This window comes from Quercus suber, unplaced genomic scaffold, assembly GCF_002906115.3.
Source record: "Quercus suber isolate HL8 unplaced genomic scaffold, Cork oak 2.0 scaffold_44, whole genome shotgun sequence".
Classification (NCBI taxonomy): Eukaryota; Viridiplantae; Streptophyta; class Magnoliopsida; order Fagales; family Fagaceae; genus Quercus; species Quercus suber.
Genome location: NW_027069509.1, coordinates 1,454,751 through 1,468,855, shown reverse-complemented (window position 1 = coordinate 1,468,855; position 14,105 = coordinate 1,454,751). Strand labels below are relative to the sequence as shown.

The 14,105-nt window shown below is 32.9% G+C and overlaps 1 protein-coding gene across 1 annotated transcript; it reads left to right on the top strand.

The window, feature by feature from the left end:
* Positions 1-12,813: 12,813 nt before the first annotated feature.
* On the top strand, positions 12,814-13,790 carry LOC112036584 (non-specific lipid-transfer protein 1). Its single transcript, XM_024069425.2, has 2 exons — positions 12,814-13,259; positions 13,597-13,790. Exons 1-2 carry the CDS (start codon positions 12,913-12,915, stop codon positions 13,604-13,606), a joined length of 357 nt encoding a protein of 118 aa, XP_023925193.1. The 5' UTR covers positions 12,814-12,912; the 3' UTR covers positions 13,607-13,790.
* Positions 13,791-14,105: the final 315 nt, after the last annotated feature.

The window sequence follows — 14,105 nt, the reverse complement described above, 5'->3', positions numbered from 1 at the left end:
CCATTCAGCACTTTGAAAGTGCCGATCGACACTCCAAAAGTGTCGAATAGGTGCCAATCCCACTTTCGAGTTCAGGTGCATTTTAGACTCCTTTTTTAGGTTTTCTACAGCTAGGACTTGCACTTAGACATGCTTTTAATCCATATTCTAAAATTTAAACTCTTTTCTAGATAATTCAGGTCTTTTTAGCAACAATTATCTTGTAAATAAATACTCTAAAATAGATATTGGTAAAGTCTAGATTATCCACAATTTTATCATCATCCAATTACCCCTTTATCCCCATGCAAGCAATCCTATTTTTGACACTAACTATCAACCAATCACAAAATTATTTAATTAATTTTAATTTTTAACCAATCATAATTAATTTAAATTAATTATGCGTGGTCGACTCTAACTAGACACAATGCATGCTGACTGTGCAAACTTGATCATGCGATATTTTTCGATCCGATGGTCCGATTTGGAAACCGGGCATACCGTCATGACCGTTAGAACCTTAAGAGTATTTTTATGATATGAAATGAATGAATTATTGCATGTAATGAAATCATGAATTTTGGGTATATGATTGGTCACTCCAGTCATCTTCCTTGATTAAATCATTGGTACAAAATTGAGTATCTACAAAGTCCAAGAAAGTTGTTGAAGCTTTAAAATTATATTTCTAAATTGATTGCCTCAACTAAAACTACAATCCAAATATTGACCTCTTGCGAGTGTTAATTTTCAAATGTATTGTCATTTGATTTGTATTTATGAAGCTTCTCCCCTGTAAATGTGTCTCAATTTCAAATGTTAGTACTATGGGTCATTCTATTGTACCTCCCCTTTTTCAGGGGTATGGTACCCAACTAAATTTGAACCATTAAATTAATGGTGTTTTGTTCTTGACCATTCATTTAATTCGTGTGGAAATTGGTTACCGGTAAAGCAAGATATATATATATATATATAAACAAAAAAGAGAGAGAGAAAACAACAAATCAGATTTCTCTCTGTGCTTCAGTAAGTTTTTAGGTTCTAGAGGTATTTCGGTCATGTTTTAGGTACTAAAGCTATTTTATTAATTTTTTTAGGTTTTAGAGTCATTCGGTCATTTTTTAGGTTCTAAGGGTTGTTTGATAATTTTTTAGGTTCTAAGGATATTCCGATAATTTTAGAGGATTTTAGGGGTATTTTGTAGGAATGGTAACGGGTCGGGTTCAAGTCGGGTTTTTCCATACCTATACCCGACCCGTGGGCCAAGACCCACGACCTGAACCCGGCCCATTTACTAAACGGATTTTTTTCCCGGGGCCCGAACCTGCCCCAGTCGGGCCCCACGGGCCCCGTTAAGCCCTGCCAGATTTGGGCCCAATCAGCGGCCCAAATCGTGGCCCAACCCAGAAAAAAGAAAAAAAAAAAGAATTGAAGCCCAAAAATAGAATTGAAGAATAAAATACTTTTATTCTTTGCCCCATCTCTCTTCCCTCTGCAAGATCACCTCTGTGCCAACCCATTGCCATTGCCAATGAATTGGGTATGCAAAGTAACACAACACAGAAATTCAAAGAGTTTTTAACAAATTCATCATTTTATCAAACTACCTAAGCTCTTCAAAGGAATCAATAAAAAGATCATTTTTTTTTTTATATATTACATGAATGCAAATATAATACTTTCAAAAACTGAAACTTGTTTAATAATCACAGCTAGAAACTTGTATATAAATTCAACTCATTTTGTGAACTTTTACAATCAAAATTAGGAAATGAGTAACGAATCAATAACCCATCCCTAGTCCCCACAAGAAAACGCATACCCAAAAAAAAAAAAAAAAACTTCCTTGCGTTGTGTTCTTATTGTACCCACTAAAAAACAAACCCATAGAAAAATTTTAGTGTCATCGTAATACCATAATCAAAACAATTGTAATACCTTGAGACGAAATCAGAGAAAACAGAGACAAAATGAACCCCGAAAAAAAAAAAAAAAACGAAAAGAGAGAGAATGAGGTGGTTCAGTGGAGACATATGGTAGGAGCGAGGTGGCTGGGCTAAGGTAGTGAGGCATGGGAACGAATGGGGCTGTGGCCGGTGGCAGTGATGCAGGGATGAGAGTGACTAAGGGAAAGTGTGTGAGGGTGAGGGAGGGATTGAAGGAGGCGTGAGCAGACGCTACTGAAAAAAATGAGGGACTTAGCTTTTAGGGTTAGTAATAGATATATATATATATATAGGGGTTTTTTTTTTTTTTTTGTAATTTCATGTCAACCGGGTTATATCGGGCCAAGTTTCGGGCTGGGTTTCAGATTTTTTTAATAAAACCCGACCTGCTTCGGGTTTTTTTTTTAGAAAAAAACCCATACCCGACCCTATTTCTAATCGACCGGGTAAAATCTGGCCCATTAGGGCTGGGTACCCGCGGGTCGGGCAAAAATTGCCATCCCTAGTGTTTTGGTCATTTTCAAGTTTTAGTGGTATTTTGGTTATTTTTAGGTTTGAGGGTATTTCAGTCATTTTTAGGTTCTAAGATTATTTCAACAATTTTTTAGGTTTAGGGGCATAGAGTCATTTTTTACGTTCTAAGGGTATATTAGTCATTTTTAAAAAAAATTTAGGGTCATTTGGTCTTTTTTTAGGCTTTAAGAGTATTTTGATGATTTTTTAGGTTCCAAGGGTATTCTGGTAATTTTAGAGGGTTTTAGGGTATTTTGGTCATTTTCAAGTTTTATGGGTATTTTGGTAATTTTAGAGGGAATTGGGGAACTTTGATAATTTTTTAGGTTTTTAAGGGAATTTCGGTCCTTTCTAAGTTTTTCGGGGTCATTTCGGTTATTTTTAGGTACTAATGATATTTCGGCATTTTTTAAGTTTCTAAGGGTATTTTTAGATATTCTCTAGGTATTAGGGGTGATAATGCACAAGAATCAATTGGCTGAATGCACAATGTGAGGATAGTACCATCAAATGTGAGAAAAAAATAAATGAACCACCGAATTTGACAAAAATAAGGGAACCACCAAATGTGACAAAAATACAGTTACATGTGATGTTGATACTGCATGATGTGAGGATGGTACCATCAAATGTGAGAAAAAAAAAGGAATACAGTCATATGTGATGTTGGTACTACACAATATAAGGATTTTATTATCAAATGTGAGAAAAAAAAAAAAAAAAGAAGGAACCACCGAATGTGACAAAACTATAGCCGCTTGTGATGTTGGTATTGCACAATGTAAGGATGGTATTATCAAATGTGAGAAAAAATATCCGAACCACCGAATGTGACAAAAGTACTGTTACATGTGAAATTAGTACTACCCAATGTGACGATGGTACCATCAAATGTGAGAAAAAAATAAGAGAACCATCGAATGTGACAAAAGTACAGTTACATGTGACGTTAGTACTGCATAATGTGAAGATAATACCGTCAAATATGAGAAAAAATAAGGGAACCACCGAACGTGACAAAAGTACAGTCACATGTGACATTGGTGTTGCACAATATGAGGATGGTATCATCAAATGTGAGAAAAAATAAGAGAACTACTAAATGTGACAAAATTACAGTCACATGTGACGTTGATATTACACAATGTGAGGATGGTACCATCAAATGTGAGAAAATATAAGGGAACCAATGAATGTGACAAAAGTACAGTCACATGTGACGTTGGTACTGCACAATATGAAGATGGTACTATCAAATGTGAGAAAAAATAAGGGAACCACCAAATGTGATAAAAGTACAGTCACATGTGATGTTAGTACTGCACAATGTGAGGATGGTACCATCAAATGTGAGAAAAAATAAAAGAATCACCGAATGTGACAAAAGTACAATCACATGTGATGTTGGTACTATATAATGTGAGGATGGTACCATCAAATGTGAGAAAAAATAAGGGAGCCACCGAATGTGACAAAAGTACAGTCACTTGTAATGTTGATATTGCACAATGTGAGAATGGTACTATCGAATGTGAGAAAAAAAATAAGAAAACTACCAAATGTGACAAAAGTACAGTCACATGTGATGTTGGTACCGCATAAATGTGAGGATACCATCGAATGTGAGCAAAAATAAGGGAACCACTGAATGTGACAAAAGTACAATCACATGTAATATAAGTATTATATAATATATAATATAAGGATGGTACAATCAAATGTGATATTTTGGTAACCTGGTATTACATGTTGCCTACTAGTGGGTACTGTACCCCCCCAAAAAAGGGGAGGTACAGTAGAATTACCCTAAAAATACACAATAATTTATCACAATAGACCACAAAATGTATTAAGTAGCCCGAGAGAGAGAGAGAGAGAGAGAGAGAGAGAGAGAGAGAGAGAGAGAGAGAGAGATTAGATGAAAGAGAAAGAAAAAGTAAGAAAAGTTGCCTACTAGTGAGTACTGTCCCCCCCCCCCCCCAAAAAAAAGGGAGGTACAATAGAATTACCCTAAAAATACACAATAATTTATCACAATAGACCACAAAATGTATTAAGTAGCCCCAGAGAGAGAGAGAGAGAGAGAGAGAGAGAGAGAGAGAGAGAGAGAGAGAGAGAGAGAGAAGAGAGAGAGAGAGAGAGAGAAGAGAGAATAAATATCTTGTCTACTTGCTTCTCACTTCTTTTTTTTTTTTTTTTTTTTTTGATAGACTAGCTTCACTTTTTTTTCTTTGATTTGTTCTCTTTTGGGTTGAAGAATAATTTACTTTATAGATACAATGGAATAATCATAATTTGAAGAACAGTAAGGTATATGTTTTATCCGAAAAAAGTAAGACCCTTTAGTCTTAGATAATAGAAATTATAGATAAGTTCCAAATGGACATATCTTATAAAAAAATTGAAACCAAGGCTAACTTAGAAGCTTTCCTAGGCATGTTTTGGAGCCAAAATTAGACTCTTCTTGCTGTAAGTATTGATGTTTAAATTATACAAAGTTTTGCATATTTATGTATTTTTTCTATTGTTATTCATAAATAATAGGTTGCTTTGTTGCCCAAACGTGTCATATTGATATTAATATAGTAAAGAGTTCAATAAATAATACTTAATTAATATTTAAATATTAAGGGTCTGTTTGGATATCGCTTATTGCTGAAAATTGAAAACTGAAAACACTGTAGCAAAATAATTTTTAAATGCGTGAATAGTTGGGACCCAATTTTAAAATTAAATTTGCATTTTTTCCAAATTGCGGGTCCCATGAATAGTGCCCATGGACCCACTAAAAAAAACGTAGTTGCTGGGAAATGCGCAAAACGTGCTTCCCAAACTCACACTAAAAATCTACACAAATTTATTGCTATAGGCCTTAAATGTTTTAATTCAACACGCACACGCACACGCACACAGAAGTAATCAAGCATAAATGCCTTGACTACTTGCTTCACTTTTTCTTTCTTTGTTTTGTTCTCTTTTGTGTTGGAGAATATTTTTTTTATTGACATAATAAAAAAAAAATACAAAACTATATTAACAAATTTGTATCTCAAAAAACCATAGAACGGTCTTCGAATTTTTTTTTTAAAAAAAGGTTGAATGAATAATATTTAAATATTAAAAATCCATTGTAATTTGAGAGAGAGAGAGAGAGAGAGAGAGAGAGAGAGAGAGAGAGAGAGAAGTAAGTAAGAATAGGTGCATTGTCTACTTGTTTCTTTATTTATTTGTTTATAGACATTCTTCTCTTTTTCTTTCTTTGTTTTATTTTTTTTTATTTTTTTTATCTCTTTTGTGAAAGAATTTATTTTTCTTTATTGACACAACGGAATAATCATAATTTTATGACCTAGCAAGGAATATGTTTTAACCTAAAATGTAAGATCATTTAGTTCTTTAGATAGTAGATGTTATAGACGAGTTCCATATGAACTTATCTTTAACAAAATTAAAACCAAAGCTAACTTAGAAGCTTTCTTTGGTGTGTTTTAAATAAACATTGGATTCTTCTTACTTTTAGTATTGATGGTTAGTTTTGTGAATTTGTTCATAATTATGTGTTTTTCTATTATAATTCATAAGTTGTAGATTGCCTTGCTTGAGGAAATTTGTCATATTGATATTAAATGTAATAAAAATTAATAATATAATATTACTTAATAATAAGATATTAAAAATGTAGTAAAATTTATCACCCTAGGTCTCAAAAAGTCAAATGTTTTAAATGAGAGAGAGAGAGAGAGAGAGAGAGAGAGAGAGGAATTAGAAGAAGAGAAAGAAAAGTAAGCAAGCATAAATGCCTTTATTACTTGCTTCTCTTTTCTTTTCTTTTTTCTTTTTTTGTTCTCTTTTGTGTTGAAGAATATTTTTCTTTATTGACATAATCAAAAAGCTAAATATGGAAACTATATTTGCAATTTTACGTCTCAAAAACCATTGAACAATCTTTGAACAAAATTAAAAACAAAAGGTTGAATAAATAATACTTAAATATTAAAAATCCACTATAATTTATCACCTTTGGCCCATAAAATTTATTAAGAAGAGAGATTGGGAGGAAAGAGAGAAGTAAGCTAGAGTAAATGCCATGTCTACTTGCTTCTCACATTTTTATTTATTTTATTATTAGACTTGATTCTCTTTTCATTCTATGTTTGTTATCTTATATGTTAGAGACTATTTTTCAATTTTGACACAATGAAATAATAAAAAATTTGGTGAATTAGTAAGAATATATCTCTTTTAAAAAAGAAAGACCCTTTGGTCTTATAGATATAATAAGTTATAGATGAGTTCCACATTAACATTTCCTTTAAAAAAAAAAAAAATGAAACCAGGACTAACTTTTTTTAGAAGAAAAATAATCTCTCTCTCCCTCCTCCCTCTTCCAATTTGTATAGAAATATATATATATATATATATAATTTTACTTATTGGCTTCCTAGGGAAAAAAAATTCTAGCTTTGCCACTCTATTTACCATAGATTTCTTTTATCAATTTAAATCACATGGTTGTATTAATTAATGATGTGTAAATAGTGTTATTTTTCATTAAAAAAAAATAAATTCAACAATATTAATTATTAGCCAATATAAAATACAATTGCAAATATAAAATACTGAATTAAACATGGTAAAAAGACTCATTGCAAATTAAAGACAAGTTTGAAATACATTTCAAACTCAGCCAAAAACCCAAGCTGACACATTTCTATCCACCAATGTTTCCATCCTCCCAACAAAATAGAACATTAGAATTTTTTTTATATATAAATATTTTCAGCCAAAAGAAAGAGAAAAATATTACTACTCAAAAAGAAAATGAAAGAAATTAATACTACCAAAAATTATATGGGAAGCGCGTAAAATGGGCTTCGAAGCCTGATGGCATTCGATGGAAAGCACAGTACACATTGGGCTAAAACCCCAATAAAAATGGCAGACTACACTTCACAAAATCCATGATTTTTATGGCACGTTTTGGGCTTTTCTAGCCCGGCAAACTAACAAGTTTAGTAAAGGCCATGTAAACAACCATTGACTCAAAAATTTCGACAGAAGCCTCTTTTCAACAATAATGATATTTGCTACAAATGTCCTACGTGGCCGACTATAAATGATAGAATAAAAGAAAAATGAAAAAAGAAAAAAATAAACTTATGTGATAGGGACAAATATTCAATTATGAGGTATATGTTATTTCAGAATAAACTTATGTGATAGGGACAAATATTCAATTACGAGGTATATGTTATTTCGGTTACATGTATCATGTCTTTCACATGAAGTGGACCTCACAAGTGTAAGATCCACCCCATGTGAGGGGGAGGATACATTTAACAAAAACAACATGCATTTTCTCTTGTACAGTACAGTTGTAACAAAGTATTTAAGAAAGTTCAACAAACTCATCTTTCGCCCACCTAACTTTTGAAAATCCCTTAAGTTTTTGTTTTTGTTTTTGGTTTTTTGTAAAAAAAAGGTCTGCTCAAGTATTGTAGCTCAAATCTTTTGGTGACGATGCTGAGAAGTGTTCAAGAGAAATTTCCAAAAAAATTGGCAATTTCTCTAAAGAGCTTCAAAATGATCCTTCAATCTGGAAACATAAAAGATAAAATTAAAAGTTTTTAGGAAATGGTAAGGATTTGTTGCAAACTAAACTGCAGCAACTCCTCTAAAAATGTACACGTGTCAACACCTTAAATAAACACATATATAAACTTATATTTAAATGAAAATTTTCTTGTAAAGATTGAATTTTTTACTAAATGACTACTTAACATGTGTATTTTACCAGAATTGCTACAACTTAAGGAAAAGAAATCTACAATTTACTTTTCATGCTTAATGCTTTATTAATCTAAAAAAATTTCACTTTTTAGTTTTAATTGTAATTTTCCAAACGGTCATAACATTAAATGTGTTTCCATTAAAAGCTCTATAGTTAAAAATCTGGGACGGTAGACTTTAAGTACAACCTCACATAACTTCTAGTAGCTTTTAGGTGGTGGGCGTCATAAATCAATAAATACCATGCACCAAGAATTTAAACTTAGAACATTGCTCCAATCAAACTAATATAATGGAAAAAGTTAACGAATATTTTGATTTAAAAAATATTTTTAAAAACGTTTTACAAAGAAAAGAAAAGAAAAGGAAAATATTAATGTCATTCTCTATAATAAACTTTTTTTTTTCGGAGCAAATCTCTCTAGCAAACCTTGGGCTTATGCATGGGGCACCCCTTTGAGGTTTCTCGCAAAGTAGTTTAGCTAATTGGCCCTATACTAATCACTTGAACATTTTAGGGGCCAATATATTGACTTTCGGGAAATTTATCTTTCTCTTAATGATATCTTGCGTGATCGTTGCATATAATTTGAAAGAGGAAAGTTACTCTAACAAGATCATTGATGTTTTCTATTAGTAGTAGATTATAATTTTTGGCTATGTAGACATTAAAGAACTGATGGGTAACTAGTACCTGTCCCAATAAATAAAAGTAGCTAACATCTAAACAAAGAATTTAATTTAAGGGCACGAGGGTTGGCAAAATTCGACACAATTCGTAAAATCGACATGATCCGCAAACTCAACATGACACAACACGAAATTAGTAGGTTATGAGTTAAAGACTTAATGGGTTCATGTCATATTCAAGTTAACACAACTGAACCGTTTAATAAACGGGTTGGGTTAGTGTCCATCATATTGAATCTATTTGACCCGTTTAATTAAAAGATATTTTACCAATATACCTTTCAAACCCTAATTATATAAACTTATTAGTTGTTGTAGTTTATTTTCTTTCACATATTATGATTGATTATTTGTAATATTGAGATATACTTTAATTTTGAATGATTATTTGTGATGCAATTACTCGTTAGTTTTGAATTTTATATTAAAAATATTTATTTGTTTGGTTTTTCATAATTCATATCAATTTAGATAATACTAAAATTAGTTGTTTTTTTTCTTTTCATTTTAATAAAATCTAATAAACAGGTTGACACGATTAACCCATTTAATAAATGGGTTGTGTTAGGGTTGAGGAATTCTTATCCGTTTAATAAACGTATCAAGTTAGAGTTGACCTATAGTTGAATACTCATAAGTCGACACGACACAAATCCGACACATAAACACGAATGGCCACCCCTAGACATGAGTACGGAAAGCCAAGAAAATTAACAATTTTTTTAAAAAACAAACACACACACGAGAGAGAGAAAAATTGGTTGATTTTGATATTTTAATTAATGCTTCTTTTTTTTTTTTTTATGGGTTTAGAAATCATTTTCATTTGCAGTTTCACGTCCTAGTTTCTTCGTAAGTCAATAATGGAATTAATTCATCAAGCTAGAAGTCCTTCCGCCATTGGCAAACCCACTTAAAGAAGAGGCGGCTTTACTGTGTTCTAAGATGAGTCTGTATCCACTCATTGCCTACCCAAAAGTCTGGACCATGTAAATTGTCTGAATAATACATGGGGTACCACACTACCACCACCACCAGCCATCGTAAAGTAACCATTTTCAATCATTTATTAAAGGGACCCAAACCCAAGTTTTGGCAGATACACCTATTACCGACATTTCTCTTAATAAGACAAATACACAATTTCAGCAAAACTCCGGATTTCTGGTTGCAGCTGTTTAAGGTGCAGGTTAATTCTCTGTATTAGCTTTAATAGAAATGTTTGTACAATGAGTCTATATAAATATGAAAAATGCTACTTCTATAGTAATTTTACAACAAATCATAAGTTACAGATTGTTATTAATGGGCAAACAAATAATTTTAGTGATAAATTTAAATTAGAACCAATAGCAATTAATCACCTATGATTTGTTGTGAAAATATTATGAATGTAACACTTCTTATATAAATATGAGAAATGCGATATCCACAATATTTTTATAATTAGAGCATCCACATCAGTGGATGCAAAGTTTTGCAAAATACAAAAAACCCTTCATTTTACACATTTTGAACAAAAAAAACACCCACATTAGTGGATGTAAAATTGTGCATAAATGCACAAGTGCTACAATAACCGTGCATATATGCACGATTACTGTAGCACTTGCATTTAATATTTTAGTAATTATTTATCTCTCGTTGTCTCTGGTTGCTCTCACTCTCACCTCACTCTCCCTTTTTCTCATTTGATCAAACCATCAAACCACTGCTACCGATCAAATCATCACTTGATCAAATCATCTCTTGCCAATGCCACTGATCAAATCATCTCTTGCCACCATCGCCGATCGCCACCGCCCTAATCTCTCGTCAATCGCCTGATCAAATCCTTAGACCAACAAATCATCACCATTAAACCATCATTGATCTCTCGTCGTGCTTGATCTCTCGCCGTTGCTCATGTCGATCGCCGCTACCTTACCAATCACCGATTGCCATTGATCAATGGATTTTGATGGTTTTGATTAGTGGGTTTGATGATTTTGATTAGAGGGTTTGATTAGTGGGTTTTGATGATTTTGATTAGTGGTTTTGGGATTTTGATGGGTGGGTTAATGATGGAGGCTGGCTTAATGATGGTGGTTGTGCAGATTGATGATGGAGGCTGGGTTGATGATCACTGCTGCTCTAATCATTGATGGTGGCTGGGTATTGAGTCAAAAATGAATATTTTATTTAATAAATATGTAAAATAGACAAATTGATGTGGGTGTTTTGTAAAAATGGGAGTGTAAAATAGAAAAAAAAAATGTTTTTTCTTGCAAAATGGACAGAAATTATGCATCTATTGACTCCATCAGTTATACTATTTACTCCATCCTTGACAGAAGGGTTCTCAGCCTATCTTGACAAGAAGACTTGAGTTAGTACTCGTTTGTTTCAGCTTTTAGAAGCCAAAATTCACTTTTTGAGAGCAAAAATGAAAGTCATGCGTTTGGTAATGTTTCAAAACGTGCTTTCTCAAAAACGCTGCTTTTTGAAATGCAAAGAATTGAGCCAAAACGTGCGGACGGGTTTGAGGAGCTTTTGCAAACGCAAAAGTGCTTTTGATCAATATTACCACTAGAAATGCAAGAAATAACCCAAATTACTCTCATCTCACTAACTACAAAATACACTGAAAATTGAAAAGACAAACACAGAAAATAATAGCTACAATATGCTGAAACCTCCACAGCCAATCTCACTCTCAACAACCCGATTTGAATCTTCTGACATGGCTATGGTTGAGTAACGAAGAGGAGCTCTAATGCATCAATCTGACTTCAATTCCCATTTGGTTTTGGGGTTACAAAGAGAGAGAGGTATTGAAGATTTTTTTGTGAAATTAAGAGAAATTACCTGTGAAGATCATGGTAAAGAAGTGCATGGGTGTGGGCTGTGTGTGGTTGAATTTAGAGAAAAAGAAAAAAAAATTAAGAAGATCAAGGTGAAGAAGTGCATGGGTGTGGAGGAAAGTAGAGAAAGAGAAAAAGAAAGAAGACAAAAGGTGAAGGGTTGGCTCTTGTGGATGAGGAAAAACGGAAGGAAAAAAAAAAAAAAGGGAAATGGGTTGGGTTGGGTGTGGGGGTGTGCCAATAAATATATTAAAAGAATAGAATATATTTGAGTAACTCCAGTTCACAATATTGTGAAAATTTATTATAAAAATATCGTAGACATAATACTTTTTGAAAAAAAAAAATGTTAAAACCAAAACTTTTTTTACAAAATATTTTATTAAGAGAGTCATTTATTATTAACATGAAGTAATTATTATTATTATTAAGAAGTAGAAGAAGTTGATACTAAGTATGAAATAAACTCTTTTATATATATATATATATATATATATTATATATATTGCCCTTTTTGGTATTTTATCACTCAAATTATTATTTTTATAAGTTCTAGCCAAATATTCAATTTTTTTTTCAAAAAAGTACTTTTTAACAGTTTTTATCAAACATTCAATTTTTTTGAAAAGCCCAATTTCAAAGAGCTGAACTGGCTCCCTGTGGTCAGCCCGACCTAAATCTTTTTAATTTTTGTTCTAATGGGCCTTCTTCATCCCAGAGTTCATTTGATGGAGACATCCCCTTCATTTATAAATTGATAGTTGGGAAGTAAGATTTAAATCGTCAACATCTTTATTTATAATACGAAGAGGTGTGAGTTAAGCCGTAAACATCGCCATTGAATTTTCTTACTTAACGTTACTTGTTGCTCGATTGATTGCATTTAAAAATGCTCTAAGCCTCTAACTGCCGTGTCCATGAAAAAGGCGTGGGAAAGCAAGACAGTATCAAAATTAAATGAATGCCATCTACCAACAAATAACTCCCCTCCAAAAAAAGCACACCTGGCTTACATTCATACGCCCAATTTTTCTATATAAAGCACCAGAGCTCGGTAGCCAAAGTAAGTCACTCAAGCAATCAAATTAAAACGCATACTCCTTATCTCAACTCTCCAAATACTACTCCTTCTCCTTAGCTCAGTCATGGCTAACTCCTTGGTCCTTAAGCTCACTTGCTTGGCACTCATGTGCATGGTGATTGGTGCACCAGTTGCCCAAGCCGCTATATCATGTGGCCAAGTCCAAAGCAGCCTTGTTGCATGCATTCCCTACCTGAGGAGTGGAGGGTCTCCAACACAGTCTTGCTGCAATGGGGTTAAGTCCCTTAACAATGCTGCTAAGACCACAGCTGACCGCCAGGCCGCTTGTGAGTGTTTGAAAACAGCTGCCGGTAGCATCTCTGGACTTAGTCCTGCTAATGCTGCTTCTCTCCCTGGCAAGTGTGGAGTCAATGTTCCTTACAAGATCAGCACCTCCACCAACTGCAAAAAGTAACTAAGTCTCTATGCTTGCATATTTACACAACTTTAATCGTTGTGGTTTTAACATGATTTTTTTTGGTTACAAGATAAGCACCAATTTTTTTTACTACTATTAATAATATGAACTGTTATGATTAGGGCATTATAAAAATAAAGGTAATGATGAATCTAAATCAAAGTGAAGTTAATCTAATCATGACAAATCATGACAGCAATTATGAAAGATGTCGTATTCTTAGCATTATTGTATAGAAATTGAAAGATTAAGTAAACGAAAGCTGGTCTAGCATTGAAAAGTTGTGTAATGAAGTACTGACTTTAATTTGTTTGTTTTTTTGTGTTACAGCGTGAAGTGAGAGGTCGATGTTGGAGTAGCAGTTTTCAGCCGCAGAATGTAATAAACTAGCATGAGAAATAAAAGGGGTTTAGGCCCGTATATGGGGCTCCTCTTGTAGGGAGTCTTCTTGTTGTAGTTGTATTTCCTCATGTACTCAGCTATATCCTATGATATATGTGCGTTTGCGTACTTGATTATCTGAATGTGTTTGCATTTGCGTTTGTGTTTCACTTGGCTGATTTTGTGGTACTGTTTATGGTCCAGACAAGGGATGAAAAATGCGTGACACTATTCTCATGGTTCCGTGATAAAAAATATTTTGTTATAGTCTAATCACACCTAAATATATCATTTTCAAAAAAAAAAAATCACACCTAAATATATCTAAAAATTTACAGTGTACTCATATATCTCTCTCTCAAAATGACAATCCCTTGTTCCAAATTTTATTTTTTATTCATCATCTCCTTTTTTAGAACAACAAGCAAACATAAATTTGTTTTCCTTTCTGAAGGGAT

Coding starts and splice junctions, on each gene's coding strand:
- LOC112036584 (XM_024069425.2), top strand. CDS start 12,913: ATGGCTAACTCCTTGGTCCTTAAGCTCACTTGCTTGGCACTCATGTGC.